A 17,336-nucleotide genomic window follows, 5' to 3' on the forward strand; every position below is an offset into this window, starting at 1 on the left:
AATATGGACTGGCATCAGTGAAGAAGAGGGGAATTAGAGTTCTAAAGCTATCAAAAGCGTTCCTTGATTTTTTTTTCCAGGCAAATTAAGGGAAGAAACTTTACATTCTTGAAAGAATAACTGTTCAAACTGTTCAGATCTATAGGGGATCTCAAGGGAAGCCCAAAGACAGTTCTCTGTACTTGGTGACTCACTGGCACAACATTTTTTTGCTGCTTACCGCAATGATAACACTGTTTTTCTTTTAGCAAGTTGACACTGTCCTTTTGGAAGTTAAGAAAGGAGATTCCCTGAAAATGTGTTAAGATTTGAGGGGATCCCTGGGACTGTGCTGCTGAGAAATATGGGATAAGGGGGATCAACCAGTGGGGAAAGGAGAATGAAGTACCCTGTACGTGATAAAATACCATACATGGCTTCCAGACAGAGTGCGCTTGGTGGTCAAATGTACTGTTTCCACTTCAAACATGACTTTCTTAGGAATTTGAAGGAAAGATTAGTCAGAAGAGTCAGTCATTTACCAAATCAGGTGACAATCCAATGTAACTTACATTACGAACACAAGTTCCAGTGAACAGTTGATCATTGGCATATTATTTCAAAAGGTTCCTTTAGGAGTTGGTGAGGGAACAGGAGAAAAAAAATCTCAAATTTACCTTTTAAAACCAGAGGTTGATAGCATCACTCAAGTGGAGGCTGCCACTTAAAAAAAAATTTATTCAAGGGATATGGATCCTAAGATTCTTCCCACAACTGATGTTGGACTAACTGATCAATAGTTACCTGGTTTATTTTTCTTTCCCTTCTTGAAGCTACTTCAGCTTCTCTCAATCCCACAGCAACATTTGCATATTTGAGGAGGACTGGAAAAACTGCGTCTTAAGCTGTTGTGGCTCCTCTCGGACTTCTTTCAACAGCCCAAGGTGCATGCCATCAGGCCGAGTGACTATCTACTTTGACTTCTGTTTAAGTTCTCTTTCACAACAAATTCCTTTTGTAGGGTTATCTTTAACAAATATTCCTTATCCTCCTCCAGTACAGGTTGAACCTCTCTTATCCAGAACTCCCTTAGCCAGAACCATTCCCGGCCACCGGGTGGCGCATGCGCAGAACTCCAACATGAACGAAATTAAGTCCTTCCTCGCTGCCAACTCCCGCAATCGCTGGCCTGACCTGCGATCCACTGCCCCGCCGCTCCCCCCCCCCCACAATGGTTTCTGTCGCATTCCCAGCCCCAACATCCCCTTGCTCAGTACCTGCACCGTCCAATTTAACGTGACCACCCCTCATCCAGAACAGGCCAGGACCCAAGGGTTTCAGATAAGGGAGGTTCAACCTGTACAGTCATTCTCACTACCACCATAATTGGTTTTAAAAAATTCTAATTACTTTACAATTAGATTCCCTTCTTAATACCCGAGTGGCCCTACCCTCTCTCTAACTATTCTTTTATTTTTAATATGCTTCTAAAAGCCCTTACAATTTCCTTTTATTTTGTTTGCTTCTCCTTCTAATCTTCCATTTCACAATCTTATTACATTGTCAATATTCCATGCGATTATCTTGAGTGTTTGTCAGCCCTAACTTTATCATAGAATCAAACAGCATGGAGGCCATTCGGCCCATCAAACCTGTGCTGACTCTTTGGAAGAGCTATCCAATTAGTCCCACTGCCCTCCTCTTTCCCCATAGCCCTGTAAATGTTTCCTTTTCAAGTATTTATCCAATTCTCTTTAGAATCTGCTTCCACCACCCTGTCAGGCAGTGCATTACAAACCGTAACAATTCGTTGAGTTAAAAAAAAATTCTCATCTCTTCCTTGGCTTTTTTGCCAATTATCTTAAATCGGTGTTTACTGGTTATCGACCCTCTTGCCAATGAAAGCAGTTTCTCCCTACCTACTCTTATCAAACCCCCTCAATTTTAAACAACTCTATTAAATCTCCCCATCAGTTCCTATGGAGTGGAGGGTAGCCAATGTAACACCATTTTTTTTAAAAAGGAAGAGAGAAAACAGGGAATTATAGACCGGTCAGCCTGACATCGGTAGTGGGTAAAATGATGGAATCAATTATTAAGGATGTTATAGCAGCGCATTTGGAAAGAGGTAACATGATAGGTCCAAGTCAGCATGGATTTGTGAAAGGGAAATCATGCTTGACAAATCTGGAATTTTTTGAGGATGTTTCCAGTAGAGTGGACAAGGGAGAACCAGTTGATGTGGTGTATTTGGACTTTCAGAAGGCTTTCGACAAGGTCCCACACAAGAGATTAATGTGCAAAGTTAAAGCATATGGGATTGGGGGTAGCGTGCTGACATGGATTGAGAACTGGTTGGCAGACAGGAAGCAAAGAGTAGGAGTAAATGGGTACTTTTCAGAATGGCAGGCAGTGACTAGTGGGGTACCGCAAGGTTCTGTGCTGGGGCCCCAGCTGTTTACATTGTACATTAATGATTTAGACGAGGGGATTAAATGTAGTATCTCCAAATTTGCAGATGACACTAAGTTGGGTGGCAGTGTGAGCTGCGAGGAGGATGCTATGAGGCTGCAGAGTGACTTGGATAGGTTAGGTGAGTGGGCAAATGCATGGCAGAGGAAGTATAATGTGGATAAATGTGAGGCTATCCACTTTGGTGGTAAAAACAGAGAGACAGACTATTATCTGAATGGTGACAGATTAGGAAAAAGGGAGGTGCAACGAGACCTGGGTGTCATGGTACATCAGTCATTGAAGGTTGGCATGCAGGTACAGCAGGCGGTTAAGAAAGCAAATGACATATTGGCCTTCATAGCGAGGGAATTTGAGTACAGGGGCAGGGAGGTGTTACTACAGTTGTACAGGGCCTTGGTGAGGCCACACCTGGAGTATTGTGTACAGTTTTGGTCTCCTAACTTGAGGAAGGACATTCTTGCTATTGAGGGAGTGCAGCGAAGGTTCACCAGACTGATTCCCAGGATGGCGGAACTGACATATCAAGAAAGACTGGATCAACTGGGCTTGTATTCACTGGTGTTCGGAAGAATGAGAGGGGATCTCATCGAAATATTTAAAATTCTGACGGGTTTAAGACAGGTTAGATGCAGGAAGAATGTTCCCAATGTTGGGGAAGTCCAGAACCAGGGGTCACAGTCTAAGGATAAGGGGTAAGCCATTTAGGACCGAGATGAGGAGAAACTTCTTCACCCAGAGAGTGGTGAACCTGTGGAATTCTCTATCACAGAAAGTTGTTGAGGCCAATTCACTAAATATATTCAAAAAGGAGTTAGATGTAGTCCTGACTACTAGGGGGATCAAGGGGTATGGCGAGAAAGCAGGAATGGGGTACTGAAGTTGCATGTTCAGCCATGAACTCATTGAATGGCAGTGCAGGCTTGAAGGGCTGAATGGCCTACTCCTGCACCTATTTTCTATGTTTCTATGTTTCTATAACCATCTCTGCTCCAAGGAGAACAATTCCAGCTTCTCTTGTCTTGCCACATAACTGGTTCCTCATCCCTGGTATCAGAGGTGACAAAAGAAACAAGTTTAATGCAAAAGAAAATAAAATAAAGGAAAGGAACTAAACTGATAACTGAAGTCAAAGGTCTTAATTCTGAGACTAGGACTGTGCATCCTTCCAAATACAGGAATGCTGACCATGCCACACCTAACTGTACCACTGAGCAGTTAAGTAAAAAGTATATTTTATGGGATGTTAACAAATTTCACTTATTTTTTACATAAGAACATAAGATATAGGAACAGAAGTAGGCCATACAGCTCCTCGAGCCTGCTCCACCATTCAATAAGATCATGGCTCTTCTGATCATGGACTCAGCTCCACTTCCCCGGCCGCTCCCCATAACCCCTTATCGTTCAAGAAACTGTCTATCTCTGTCTTAAATTAATTCAATGTCCCAGCTTCCACAGCTCTCTGAGACAGCGAATTTCAAAGATTTACAACCCTCAGAGAAGAAATTTCCTCATCTCAGTTTTAAATGGGTGGCCCCTTATTCGAAGATCATGCCCTCTAATTCTCGTCTCCCCCATCAATGGAAACATCCTCTCTGCATCCACCTCATCAAGCCCCCTCATAATCTTATACATTTCCATAAGATCACCTCTCATTCTTCTGAATTCCAATGAGTAAAGGCCCAACCTACTCAACCTTTCCGCATAAGTCAACCCCCTCATCTCCGAAATCAACCAAGTGAACCTTGTCTGAACTGCCTCCAAAGCAAGTATATCTTTTCGGAAATATGGAAACCAAAACTGCACGAAGTATTCCAGGTGTGGCCTCACCAATACCTTGTATAGCTGTAGCAAGACTTCCCTGCTTTTATAATCCACCCGACAGGATGGTGACCTGTACACAGTGTCAACTGTTTTGCTGAAAACGAATGTGCAATTGTACGCATTTTATTTGTTAAAAATCTTCCGCTCAGTACTGCCAACCCTCGCATTATGTACAGAAGACATCCTTCCAACAATTATACGTACATAAGAAACATTTCTACCTTTGTGGTCAACGTCTCTCTCTGCTTGTGTACCCGATCTCTCCAATGTTGAAGGTCTAACAGGACGTAGAGGACTGGTTAATGGACTGATGGGTTCTGGTATGCACCCTATATAGGTGAAGTCAATGCTCTGAATGGAGTTGTCTTCCTGGTCATCAGGTATGCAAACATTTTTAACAGGTGTTTTGGTGACAGTTGAAGTATCTACCGCACTGCCATTTGTCTGCTGCAGTTCACAACCACTGAAATCTGGTTCTGGATTCCCAATCCATTCGTCAACAGCTACTGCACTGACATTTACAGATGGATCTGGATCTTCAGGTTTCTCAACAACATTAAGAGAGACAATCTTTTCATTGTTGGTTGTACTGTCAACTTTGATTGGACAAAAGGAACTCCCATCCTGTCCATCAATGGTAACGGAATCAGCTTCTGCAAGCTGTTGAGATTTTTCATTCATTTCACCAAAACCCTCACTGTTCATTTCTGAAGGACTTCCTACAGGTTGTGTGTGTTCTTCAGTATCAGTACAATCAATTTCCACGAGTGGCATTGAACTTTCAGTCACCTCACAAATTGCTTCGCTGATTACTTCCACGGTTCCCATGGTCTCTACAACTATTTGAGTTAACTTTTCTGGGTCATCCGCAGTGCTGTCACATTCCAGAGCCTGGGGTGGAGCATCTTCCACTAATATAACTTGAAAATTTTCCTCCTCTTCATCCCCTTTCAGCTGGGCAGAGGGCATCATTTCAAGCTCTGCGGGTTCCCTGTTGCCCGGAGGAACATGAATCTCAGATTCTCCCATTGGTGACTCGGATTCACAGTTTTTGTCCATTGCTCGAGCTTCGCTGGCTTTCTTAGAACATCTCTCAAAGTGAAAGTCGGGCTCCTCAAAGGCTGTTCTTTCAGCAAACCCTACCACCTCATCTTCACTGAGCAGCTGGCTGTACTGCATTTCAACACCCACTTCGAAAAGAACAGTGGATGGCCTTTTCACAGGAGAAATAGTAAGCTGCAATGTTTCCATAAACTGCAACTTGGGATCAGTGTCTCTTATTGAGTTTTGTTCATCTATTGGGGTCGGCAAGCTAGCCGTCCTATTGCCATGTATGGATTCTTCTGCTCTCTTCTGCGTGTTATCAACACAATATCTTTCCGTCATCCTCTCATTACCCTCAGACAAGGTTGTTTTGTCTTTTTCACTCCGATGCTTCTTCTCTCTTTGAGCACAGTCTCTATCCCTGGAAGAACGTCTACCAGTGCTGTGGTCTCTTCGATCTTCTTTGGACTCCGATTTACCCTTTTCATCTTTTTTACTTTCATCTTTTTTTAGGTTTCTGTCATCATTTTTACCACTTTGTTTACCGCTGTCCTTGGAGATCTCATCATCTTGCACTTTGCGGTTTGATTGTTTTGTTCTTCGGTCTCTGCTGTCCTCCATGCTCCTCTCCTTTCCTGAATTCTTGCTCTCAATCTTTCGCTCCTTTTCTCTAGCAGTGTGCTCCACTGCCACGCAAGTGTTTCTTCTAGAGCTCTTTCGAGGGCTTGCAGGTATTGCCAATTTGGAAGACTCTCTAGTTTTTTCAAATCGACGTCTCTCTGGTTCTCTTTCCTTTTCAGTTGGCCGACTTCTCAACTTGTCATCTCTTGGCTTATCTTTCCCATCTTCCCGATTATTTCTCAGATCTTTTTTTCTGTCCATTTTCAGCTCTCTGTCCCTGGGGTCACTTCTTCTTGTAGCTTTCTCTTTATGCCTTTCTTCCCTTTCAGCATGGCTTCTCTTGTCCCTTGTGTCTGGACTATCTTTTGAAGATGTGATAAGTGTGTCCTGACTAAAGCGATGCCTAATTATGTCATTTTTTTCTGGGATTTGCCGACCTGTGCCTCTCATTTCAGAATGTGATTTTGTGCTTCGAGAAGTTCGCTCAACTTTATCAATCTTTTCTGGAAAATTGAGTTCTTTGTTCTTATTTCCAGGACTTGACAGCTCAGCGATAGAACTTTCCAACTTTTCAGCACTTCCACGTCTTACAAAATGCTCACCATTTATTTTCTCAACTTTTTTTCTCTCCTCACAAGGAAAAAGTTCTGTTTTATCCATCAGTACATTTTTTCGATGCGGCGGCACTTTAACTGTTTGTGAGGAAGATTTCCCAGAAGGTTCTCCGTGTAGGAGTGGATGGGGGCTGGAAAGAGATGGGGCGCTTTTTTGTAAATCACATTGTCTCTTGGGTTCTAAAATTCTATTTGTACTTGTGAGTGGTCCATCTTGGAAACAGTTCCCCTCTTCGTTTAAGCGAGCAGTCGGCAGGCGGTGTTCAGCATTTACAGGTCTGGATGGACACGGGAGAACATGATTGGGATATTTATTATCAGTCTGTGGCATCATTGGAACATTGAATGACCCAGGGGGAAGGTGGGGTTGATTATGGTAACGATGGAGTCCTGGGTTTCCAATCCAATTCCTTGACTGTCTGATGGAAAAAAAAGAGACTATATTTCTACAAACGTAGCTCCACATTACTGATACACAAGCAATAGAGGTGTAATGATCACACATAATTTTAGCATTAGCCGAGATTTAGAAGCTCATTACTCTTCCTATGCAATCATATGGATGCGACAGCGCTGTTAGTTCAATTTTTGTGTCAATAGAATGCATCTCAAAGGTTGCTGGCGTACGGGTCGCTTAGCCTTCATCACTTTTACCACCTCGCATGATTCAATCGGCTTCTCAAGTGAGCGACTGAAACATAGAAACATAGAAAATAGGTGCAGGACTAGGCCATTCGGCCCTTCGAGCCTGCACCACCATTCAATAAGTTCATGGCTGATCATTCACCTCAATACCCCTTTCCTGCTTTCTCTCCATACCCCTTGATCCCTTCAGCCATAAGGGCCACATCGAACTACCTCTTGAATATATCCAATGAACTGGCATCAACAACTCTCTGCGGCAGGGAATTCCACAGGTTAACAACTCTGAGTGAAGAGGTTTCTCCTCATCTCAGTCCTAAATGGCTTACCCCTTATCCTTAGACTATATCCCCTGCTTCTGGACTTCCCCAACATCGGGAACATTCTTCCTGCATCTAACCTGTCCAGTCCCATCAGAATTTTACATATTTCTATGAGATCCCCTCTCATTCTTCTAAACTCTAGTGAATACAGGCCCAGTTGATCCCGTCTCTCCTCATGTCAGTCCAACCATCCCGAGAATCAGTCTGGTGAACTTTCGCTGCACTCCCTCAATAGCAAGAACGTCCTTCCTCAGATTAGGAGACCAAAACTGAACACAATATTCCAGGTGAGGCCTCACCAAGGCCCTGTACAACTACAGTAAGATCTCCCTGCTCCTATGTTCAAATCCCCTAGCTATGAAGACCAACATACAATTTGCCTTCTTCACCGCCTGCTGTACCTGCATGCTAACTTTCAATGACTGATGTACCATGACACCCAGGTCTCGTTGCACCTCCCCTTTTCCTAATCTACCACCATTCAGATAATATTCTGCCTTCGTGTTTTTGCCACCAAAGTGGATAACCTCACATTTATCCACATTATATTACATCTGCCATACATTTGCTCACTCACCTAACCTGTCCAAAGTCACCCTGCAGCCACTTAGCATCCTCCTCACAGCTCACACCGCCACCCAGTTTAGTGTCATCTGCAAACTTGGAGATATTACACTCAATTCCTTCATCCAAATCATTGATGTACATTGTAAATAACTGGGGTCCCAGCACTGAGCCCTGCGGCACCCCACTAGTCACTGCCTGCCATTCTGAAAAGGACCCGTTTGTCCCGACTCTCTGCTTCCTGTCTGGCAACCAGTTCTCTATCCACGTCAATACATTATCCCCAATATGATGTGCTTTAATTTTGCACACCAATCTCTTGTGCGGGACCTTGTCAAAAGTCTTTTGAAAGTCCAAATACACCACACCCATTGGTTCTCCCTTGTCCACTCTACTAGTTACATCCTCAAAAAATTTCAGAAGATTTGTCAAGCATGATTTCCCTTTCATAAATTCACGTTGACTTGGACCGATCCTGTCACTGCTTTCCAAATGTGCTGTTACTTCATCTTTAATAACTGATTCCAACATTTTCCCCACTACTGATGTCAGGCTAACCAGTCTATAATTCCCCGTTTTCTCTCTCCCTCCTTTTTAAAAAATGGTGTTACATTAACCACCCTCCAGTCCATAGGAACTGATCCAGAGTCGATAGACTGTTGGAAAATGATCACCAACACATCCACTATTTCTAGGGCCACTTCCTTAAGTACTCTGGGATGTAGACTATCAGGCCACGGGGATTTATCAGCCTTCAATCCCATCAATTTCCCCAACAGAAATTCCTGCCTAATAAGGATATCCTCAGTTCCTCCTTCTCACTAGACCCTCGGTCCAGAAGGTGATCTGTGTCTTCCTTTGTGAACACAGAAACAAAGTATTTGTTCAACTGGTCTGCCATTTCTTTGTTCCCCATTATAAATTCACCTGAATCTGACTGCAAGGGACTTACTTTTGTCTTCACCAATCTTTTTCTCTTCACATATTTATGGAAGCTTTTGCAGTCAGTTTTTATGTTCCCGGCGAGCTTCTTCTCATACTCCATTTTCCCCCTCCTAATTAAATCCTTTGTCCTCCTCTGCTGAATTCTAAATTTCTCCCAGTCCTCCGGTTTGCTGCTTTTTCTGGCCAATTTATATGCCTCATCCTTGGATTTAACACTATCTTTAATTTGCCTTGTTAGCCACGGTTGAGCCATCTTCCCAGTTTTACTTTTACTCCAGACAGGGATGTACAATTGTTCAAGTTCTTCCATGTGATCTTTAAATGTTTGCCATTGCCTATCCACCGTCAACCCTTTAAGTATAATTTGCCAGTCTATTCTAGCCAATTCACGTCTCATACCATCAAAGTTACCTTTCCTTAAGTTCAGGACCCTAGTCTCTGAATTAACTGTGTCACTCTCCATCTTAATAAAGTATTCTACCATATTATGGTCACTCTTCCCCAAGCGGCCTCGCACAATAAGATTGCTAAACGTACTAATCAGGAAAGTCCTAGGTTACATAACATAGGAATATAAGAAATAGGAGCAGGAGTAGGCCATATTTAGGGAGCTAGGAGTTAAATTTAAAAAGTAGGACTGCTACCAGTGCCACGTGCTAGTCAGAGTAGGAATCGTAGGATATATCTCAGATGAGGAGTGGTGTAGAAGGGAGGGATTCAAAGTCCTGGGACACTGGAACCAGTTCTGGGGGAGGTGGGATCAGTTCAAACCGGACGGTCTGCACTTGGGCAGGACCGGAACCAATGTCCTAGGGGGAGTGTTTGCTAGTGCTGTTGGGGAGGAGTTAAACTAACATGGCAGGGGGATGGGAACCTATGCAGGGAGACAGAGGGAAATAAAATGGAGTCAGAAGCAAGATAGAAAGGAGACTAGTAAAAGTGGAGGGCAGAGAAACCCAAGGCAAAAAACAAAAAGGGCCACATTACAGCAAAATTCTAAAGGGGCAAAGTGTGTTAAAAAGACAAGCCTGAAGGCTCTGTGCCTCAATGCGAGTAGTATTCGGAATAAGGTGGACGAATTAACTGCGCAGATAGCAGTTAATGGATATGATGTGATTAGCATCACGGAGACATGGCTCCAGGGTGACCAAGGCTGGGAACTCAACATCCAGGGGTATTCAACATTTAGGAAGGATACACAAAGGAAAAGGAGGCAGGATGGCGTTGCTGGTTAAAGAGGAAATTAACGCAATTGTAAGGACGGACATTAGCTGGGATGATGTGGAATCGGTATGGGTGGAGCTACGGAATACCAAATGGCAGAAGACGCTCGTGAAAGTTGTGTACAGGCCACCAAATAGTAGTAGTAAGTGGGGACAGCATCAGACAAGAAATAAGGGATGTGTGCAATAAAGGTACAGCAGTTATCATGGGCGACTTTAATCTACATATTGATTGGGCTAACCTAACTGGTAGCAATGTAGTGGAGGAGGATTTCCTGGAGTGTATTAGGGATGGTTTTCTAGACCAATATATGTCGAGGAACCAACCAGAGAGCTGGCCATCCTAGACTGCCCCTTGGGGAAGAGTAACCATAACATGGTAGAATTCTTCATTAGGATGGAGAGTGACAAAGTTAATTCAGAAACTCGGGTCCAGAACTTAAAGAAAGGTAACTTTGACGGTATGAGGCGCGAATTGGCTAGATTAGACTGGGAAATGATACTTAAAGGATTGACGGTGGATAGGCAATGGCAAACCTTTAAAGATCATATGAATGAACTTCAACAATTGTATACCCCTGTCTGGAGTAAAAATAAAACGGGGAAAGTGTCTCAACCGTGGCTAACAAGGGAAATTAAGGGTAGTGTTAAATCCAAGGAAGAGGCATATAAACTAGCCAGAAAAAGCAGCAAACCGGAGGACTGGGAGAAATTTAGAATTCTGCAGAGGAAGACAAAGGCTTGACAAATCTTCTCGAATTTTGTGAGGAGTGGACAGGGAGAACCAGTGGATGTGGTGTATTTGGACTTTCAAAAGGCTTTTGACAAGGTCCCAAACAAGAGATTGGTGTGCAAAATTAAAGCACATGGTATTGGGGGTCATGTGCTGACATGGATAGAGAACTGGTTGGCAGACAGGAAGCAGAGAGTCGGGATAAACGGGGCCTTTTCAGAATGGCAGGCAGTGACGAGTGGAGTGCCACATGGCTCAATGCTGGGACCCCAGCTCTTTACAATATATATTAATGATCTAGAGGATGGAATCTAGTGTAATATCTCCAAGTTTGCAGATGACACTAAACTGGGTGGCGGTGTGAGCTGTGAGGAGGACTCTTGAGGCTGTAGGGTGACTTGGACAGGTTAGGTGAGTGGGCAAATACATGGCAGATGCAGTATAATGTGGATAAATGTGAGGTCATCCACTGTGGGGGTAAAAACACGAAGGCAGATTATCTAAATGGCGGCAGATTAGGAAAAGGGGAGGTGCAGCGAGCCCTGGGTGTCATGGTTCATCAGTCATTGAAAGTTGGCATGCAGTGAAGGCGGCAAATGGTATGTTGGCCTTCATAGCTAGGGGATTGAGTATAGGAGCAGGGAAGTCTTACTGCAGTTGTACAGGGCCTTGGTGAAGCCTCACCTGGAATATTGTAGTCAGTTTTGGTCTCCTAATCTGAGGAAGGACGTTCTTGCTATTGAGGGAGTGCAGAGAAGGTTCACCAGACTGATTCCAGGGATGGTTGGACTGACATATGAGGAGAGACTGGATCAACTGGGCCTTTATACACTGGAGTTTAGAAGGATGAGAGGGGATCTCATAGAAACATACAAGATTCTGACGGGGCTGGACAGGTTAGATGCGGGAAGAATGTTCCCGATGTTGGGGAAGTCCAGAGCCAGGGGACATAGTCTTAGGATAAGGGGCAGGCCATTTAGGACTGAGATGAGGAGAAACTTCTTCACTCAGAGTTGTTAACCTGTGGAATTCCCTGCCGCAGAGAGTTGTTGATGCCAGTTCATTGGATATATTCAAGAGGAAGTTAGATATGGCCCTTACGGCTAAAGGGATCAAGGGGTATGGAGAGAAAGCAGGAACGGGGTACTGAAGGAATGATCAGCCATGATCTTATTGAATGGTGGTGCAGGATCGAAGGGCCGAATGGCCGACTCCTGCACCTATTTTCTATGTATGTTTCTATGTATACGGCTCATCGAGCCTGCTCAGTCATTCAATCCAGGTCGGCGCTGTCAGCATATCTGCTGAAGCGATGGTGATAGTACCAGGAGTGCCTTATGTCTCTGGGTTGGAGGGGTCAGGAAAAGAAGAGCAGCCAGGGTTCTACGCTCATTACTATTCCGCAATCTCTGCTGCAAGTGCATGCACGTGGATTCCAGGCTCATATAGGTTCATAACCAGCTATAATGGTTAAAGAGCCTTACCAACAAACGCAAGGGTCAGCCATGAATATTGGCCATCTGAGCGAGGTATGTGAGAGCACCCGATGCCTATAAAAAATACTCAAAGTAAGGAGCCATCACTAAAGAAAATGTGAAAAGTGCAAGAAAGGAAAAAAAAAATTCAGGTTTCCACTTTGCAGTAATATCTGGTAGATGCCGAGGGGTTGTTTCCCCTAGCTGGAGTGTCTAGAACAAGGGGTCACAGTATCAGGATAAAGGGTAGGTCATGTAAGACAGAGATGAGGAGGAATTTCTTCTCTCAGAGTTGTGAATCTTTGGAATTCTTTGCTCCACAGGCCTGTGTCTCTGAATATATTCAAGGCTGAGATAGATCGATTTGTGGAGTCCAGGGGAATCAAGGGATATGGAGATCGGACGGGAAAGTGGAGTTGACGATGATCAGCCATGATCTTACTGAATGGCGGAGCAAGCTAACCACAGAAAATCTCTATTCAAGATGTCAAACCATAAATTTAAAAAAATGTTTAAAACGCATCTATTAAATCTCCTCAATCTTCTCTGCTTCAATGGAAATGGTGCCCGTATCTCAATTGTTGGCTTGGCTCCGCGGCAATACACTCATCTCCAAGTCAGATGGCGACTGAGGAACGAAGGTGTCTAGCATCTCAGATGGACGTATTCAAGGAGCAGGGGAGGATTTCCCAGTGCCCTGCCCTGCATTTATTCCGCAGCCAAGATCACTAAAACAAATGGTCTGGTCATTTACCCCATTGCTGCCCGAGCTGCAAAACCACCTATTTTAACAGTGACTTCAAAAGTAACTTATTGCTGAGGAATACTATGGGATGTCCCGAGGGCGTAAGAGATGCAAGTCTTGTCCTTTTTCTTTCTCTCATCCACAACCACCATCCTGTTATCGCAGTCCACCTGCCTTTCACCCCTCTGGGTAATTCCCTGCTCCACATTGGCCCAGACTTCGTGGTACGTACCGCCTTTGAAATCCACTGCAAGTTCGGAATTTAAGGGCATGCTCTAAATCCCGAACTTGTGGTCCGTCAACGTACGCGTTGACAGGCCATCCACTCCGCCTCCGAAAACCTAATCGCTGGCGCAGAGTTGGGCTGTTTGCCAACCAACTACATACGCAAATTTTACAGCCCATTTCCACAGCAAAAGGGTACACCAGATGAAAAAAATGTTTTTAAAATTAAATGACATCCAGGAACCCAGGAACATTACAAGCTTTTACGAGAATCAATCCAATCTGCAGGGTTTTAATATTTCAGAACTTTCTGCACAGTCTTTCTTTAGAAATGGGAATTCTGAGTAATAAATTGGATTCCCACTATAAAAGCTAAATCTGAGTATATTAAAGGCCATAGTAATGAAGTAGTATAGTAATTTAAATGAAAGACAAAGACAATCCGTTTTCTGATTGGAGGATCATGCCCACGTGATCCCAGGTACACTTCCGCACAGGCCGAGTCCCTGGGCCATTACGCTGCCCTCCTACTCAGTGTCAGAGCTCGTTTTCGTAGGAGGGCCAACATCAGGTAGGTTCGTATTCTTTTCGCAGGTTCGCGGCGTACTCCGGAGGTCGGCCGCCGACTGCAATATTTGGCCCAATATATGTCGGGCGACTCCATGTTGTAGCCATATGCCTTTAAAATGAATAGTTCAAGTATCTGCAGCTCACAAATAAACCTTTCATTTTAATTTTATCTCAGTGTTGATTATTTTACCTTCTGTTTAGCCGATTAATTTCTTCATCTTTGCGGACAATTTCCAGACGAGCGGTTTTTATAAGTGCTGATATGTTCTTTTTCAGCTGAATGTTTTCATTCGACAGAGTGGAATTCTGGAAAGAAACAGAATGAACAGACTCTATTCTGGGGGTCCAACTTCTGATTTCATTGCCTGTAGCACATGTACTTCACCCGTCTCGAATAGTGCAGTCAGCAGCACAGAAGACCATACCCCCATGCCCCATACAGAGAGTAAATTAAATACCTTATTGACGATGCTGAATTTCACACGCTTTTAACACAAGTTTATCTTGTCTTTTTTTTTCCCCGTCCGTCTTGCCCATTTTCTGCCCCCTTCTCGTCAGCACATGACAAATATGGATGAGGAAGGTCTTTCTTAGTTCATCCATCGAGAAACACTGATCCCTTCCCCAGCATCACAAGTGCTTCTTAAATGATTCTAGGGCTTTTGCCCCAGATACTTTATCTAAAAATCCATTTTCATGTGTTGATCACTTTTTTACATGAAGAACAGCTTTCAGACACAAGTCCTAATCTTTGCTTTTCACTAGTTTCACTCTATGTCCCCTTGTCCTATCCTCGCTGAACTTTTGGCGTCAGCTTTGATATTCTTCACGTTTTCTTCTCATATTCCCTTTTTGCACCTTAGTTCTTTCTTTAACTTCCTTTGTTGAATTTTATAGCTCTCCCACGCCACCGGATTTCCACTTTTCCTTACATTAGCCTTTTTTTTTTAAAGCTTGATGCTGTATCTAACCTCATTTGTTAACCATGGTTGCTTAACTACACAAGTGGAGCCTTTGTCTTTTAGGGCCATGTCTTTTGATGTTTTGTATCACACCAAATATTTCTTGGAATATTTCCCCACCGTTTGTCTCAAGGCTTACCCATCAACAATTCAGCCCAGTTTACTGTGACCAATTGTGGCTGCAGCGTGTACAATCTGAAGGATGCACTGCAGCAACTCACCGTGAAGGAAAAGAGCAGCACTATTACAAGAACATCACTACCCCCAAGTCACACGCCATCCTGACATGGGATATATATTGCTGTTCCTTTATTGCCGCTGGGTCAAAATCATGTGATTCTCAACATAACTCCATTGTGGGAGCACTATCCCCACACGAACTGCAACAATTCAAGGCGGCCCACTATCACCTTCTCAGGGCAATTGGGGTTGGGCAATAAATGCAGCCTTGCCAGCATTGTCCACATACTATGAACAAATGGGAAAAAAATCCAGATTGCCTATGAATTCTGATGCCAATGTTTTCGGAGAAGGCAGAAAAACTAAGAGGTGGACATTTGCTAAAAGGTTTTTAAAAAATTGAAAATTATATCAAAGGCAGTCTCTCGAAATCAAGGAAGACTTGCTTCCACTCTAAAAGTGAGTTCTCAGGTGACTGTACAGTCCAATATGGGAATTACAGTCTTTACCACAGGTGGGACAGACAGTGGTTGAAGGGAGGGGTGGATGGGGAGTCTGGTTTGCCGCACGCTCCTTCTGCTGCCTGCGCTTGGTTTCTGCATGTTCTCGGCAATGAAACTCGAGGTACTCAACGCCCTCCTGGATGCTCTTCCTCCACTTGGGGTGGTCTTGGGCCAGGGACTCCCAAATGCCCATTGGGATGTTGCACAGCAACTGCAACTGACCAGAGATAACTAGTGTTTGTCTTGTACAATTTTTCCCCGTGTCTTAAAATGGCAAAAGAAATTGTGATCATTAATAGGTCATAACTGACCAAGTGGTGCAACACATTTACCTGGGCTTGTACTTCTTGCAGATTCCGCAGCAACTCTTCAACTTTTCTCTCTCTCTCTACGGATTTTTCTTGAAACTGTCGTAATAAAAAATACATAATTATGCATCGTGCCTGTTTTAAGGCTGATCCTTTCATTCATCACACACACTTGGCAGTGAAATTTGTTAATATGTCACATGCAAGGACAAATCAGATACAAGAAAATACTTTTACAAACTTTAAAAAATAGTTTACAGGAGAAAGTGGATAGTATTGAGCTCTGTTAAAGGCAATAAAAGCTGCTATGAGAGCAGCCAACATTACATGGGTGAAAAGCTGTGGGCAGAATTTGAAGCTTTTTTAAAGCTATGTTACGATTCAGAGGGCCATTATCTCTGTGCAGGGAAGTTCCTCAGGGCAGATTGAAATTGACTCCCAGGATGTTCCAAAGGCTTTAAATGGCTACTTTGCTTCAGTCTTGACTGCAGAAGACAGCAGCTGAGTTTAATATACACCAAACAGCTGATTCTAAAGTTGAAAGTATCAGAGCGGATGTGAAAATAGTGCTGGCTAGAATAACCGGTCTCAAAACTAATTAGGCTGTGATTCGGATGGCACTTGCCCATGGATGCTCAACGAAATACAGCCTGTACTCAGCAACAGCTGGTTCGGATCTGGAAAGTGGCAGGGTCGATGGACCAACTGGTATTTTCATGTCTGTCATTTACCGATGTTCTTCTCACAAGCAGCCCACGCCCACATCAAATGGTGCGATAACCATCAAACATGTACCTCTTTCAAGGAGATTTCTTTTGCAGTTCTCTCTTCAGTGAGGATCTCCTCGTACAGATCGAAACAATCCTTAGCATTTTTACTTGTTCCTGCACCATCACCTGCAAGCAAAAAAAGTAATCTCATTAGATATTGATAAGTCAATTAGAAAAAAGGTTTCTTTTCTTTTAAAAATGGCAAGACTGCCTCTTCAAGATATGTCACTCGTGCCATTGAGGACATCTGGCCATAAATGCAACTGGTGCCAGGCCTCGACCAATGCCCCTTTAAAACTGACAAGGTAGCATGTGAGAAGCAATGGGCATTCACTCTGGACTTATGCTGCAGAGTTGAGATCAGAAATAAAGAACTTGCATTTAAATAGTGTCTTTCATGACCTTAGGAAATCCCAAAGTGTTTGACATCCAATGTCAATGTTTGGGACTCAGCTATTTACAATTTATATCAATGACTTAAATGAAGGGACCGAGTGTAAAGTATCCAATTTTGCTGATGATACACAGCTAGTTGGGAAAGTAAGTTGTGAGGAGGATACAAAGAGGCTGCAAAAGGATATAGACAGGCTAAGTGAGTGGGCAAGAATATG

The 17,336-nt window shown here is 43.5% G+C and overlaps 2 protein-coding genes across 4 annotated transcripts in view; both read right to left on the reverse strand.

Annotated features, from left to right (window-relative positions):
- The window catches only part of rps12 (ribosomal protein S12), a 383,736-nt gene that overhangs the window by 249,916 nt on the left and 116,484 nt on the right, over window positions 1-17,336 (reverse strand). The window lies entirely within an intron of this gene.
- The window catches only part of casp8ap2 (caspase 8 associated protein 2), a 60,984-nt gene that overhangs the window by 18,390 nt on the left and 25,258 nt on the right, over window positions 1-17,336 (reverse strand). For all 3 annotated transcript variants that reach the window (XM_070885518.1, XM_070885516.1, XM_070885517.1), the window contains exons 4-7: window positions 16,751-16,851; window positions 15,980-16,054; window positions 14,193-14,308; window positions 4,500-6,976 (exon numbers count right to left, since the gene is read on the reverse strand). In XM_070885518.1, coding sequence (XP_070741619.1) covers window positions 4,500-6,976; window positions 14,193-14,308; window positions 15,980-16,054; window positions 16,751-16,851 — 2,769 coding nt within the window. The remainder of the gene's footprint in view (window positions 1-4,499; window positions 6,977-14,192; window positions 14,309-15,979; window positions 16,055-16,750; window positions 16,852-17,336) is intronic.

Source organism: Pristiophorus japonicus, chromosome 7 (genome assembly GCF_044704955.1).
Source record: "Pristiophorus japonicus isolate sPriJap1 chromosome 7, sPriJap1.hap1, whole genome shotgun sequence".
NCBI lineage: Eukaryota > Metazoa > Chordata > Chondrichthyes > Pristiophoridae > Pristiophorus > Pristiophorus japonicus.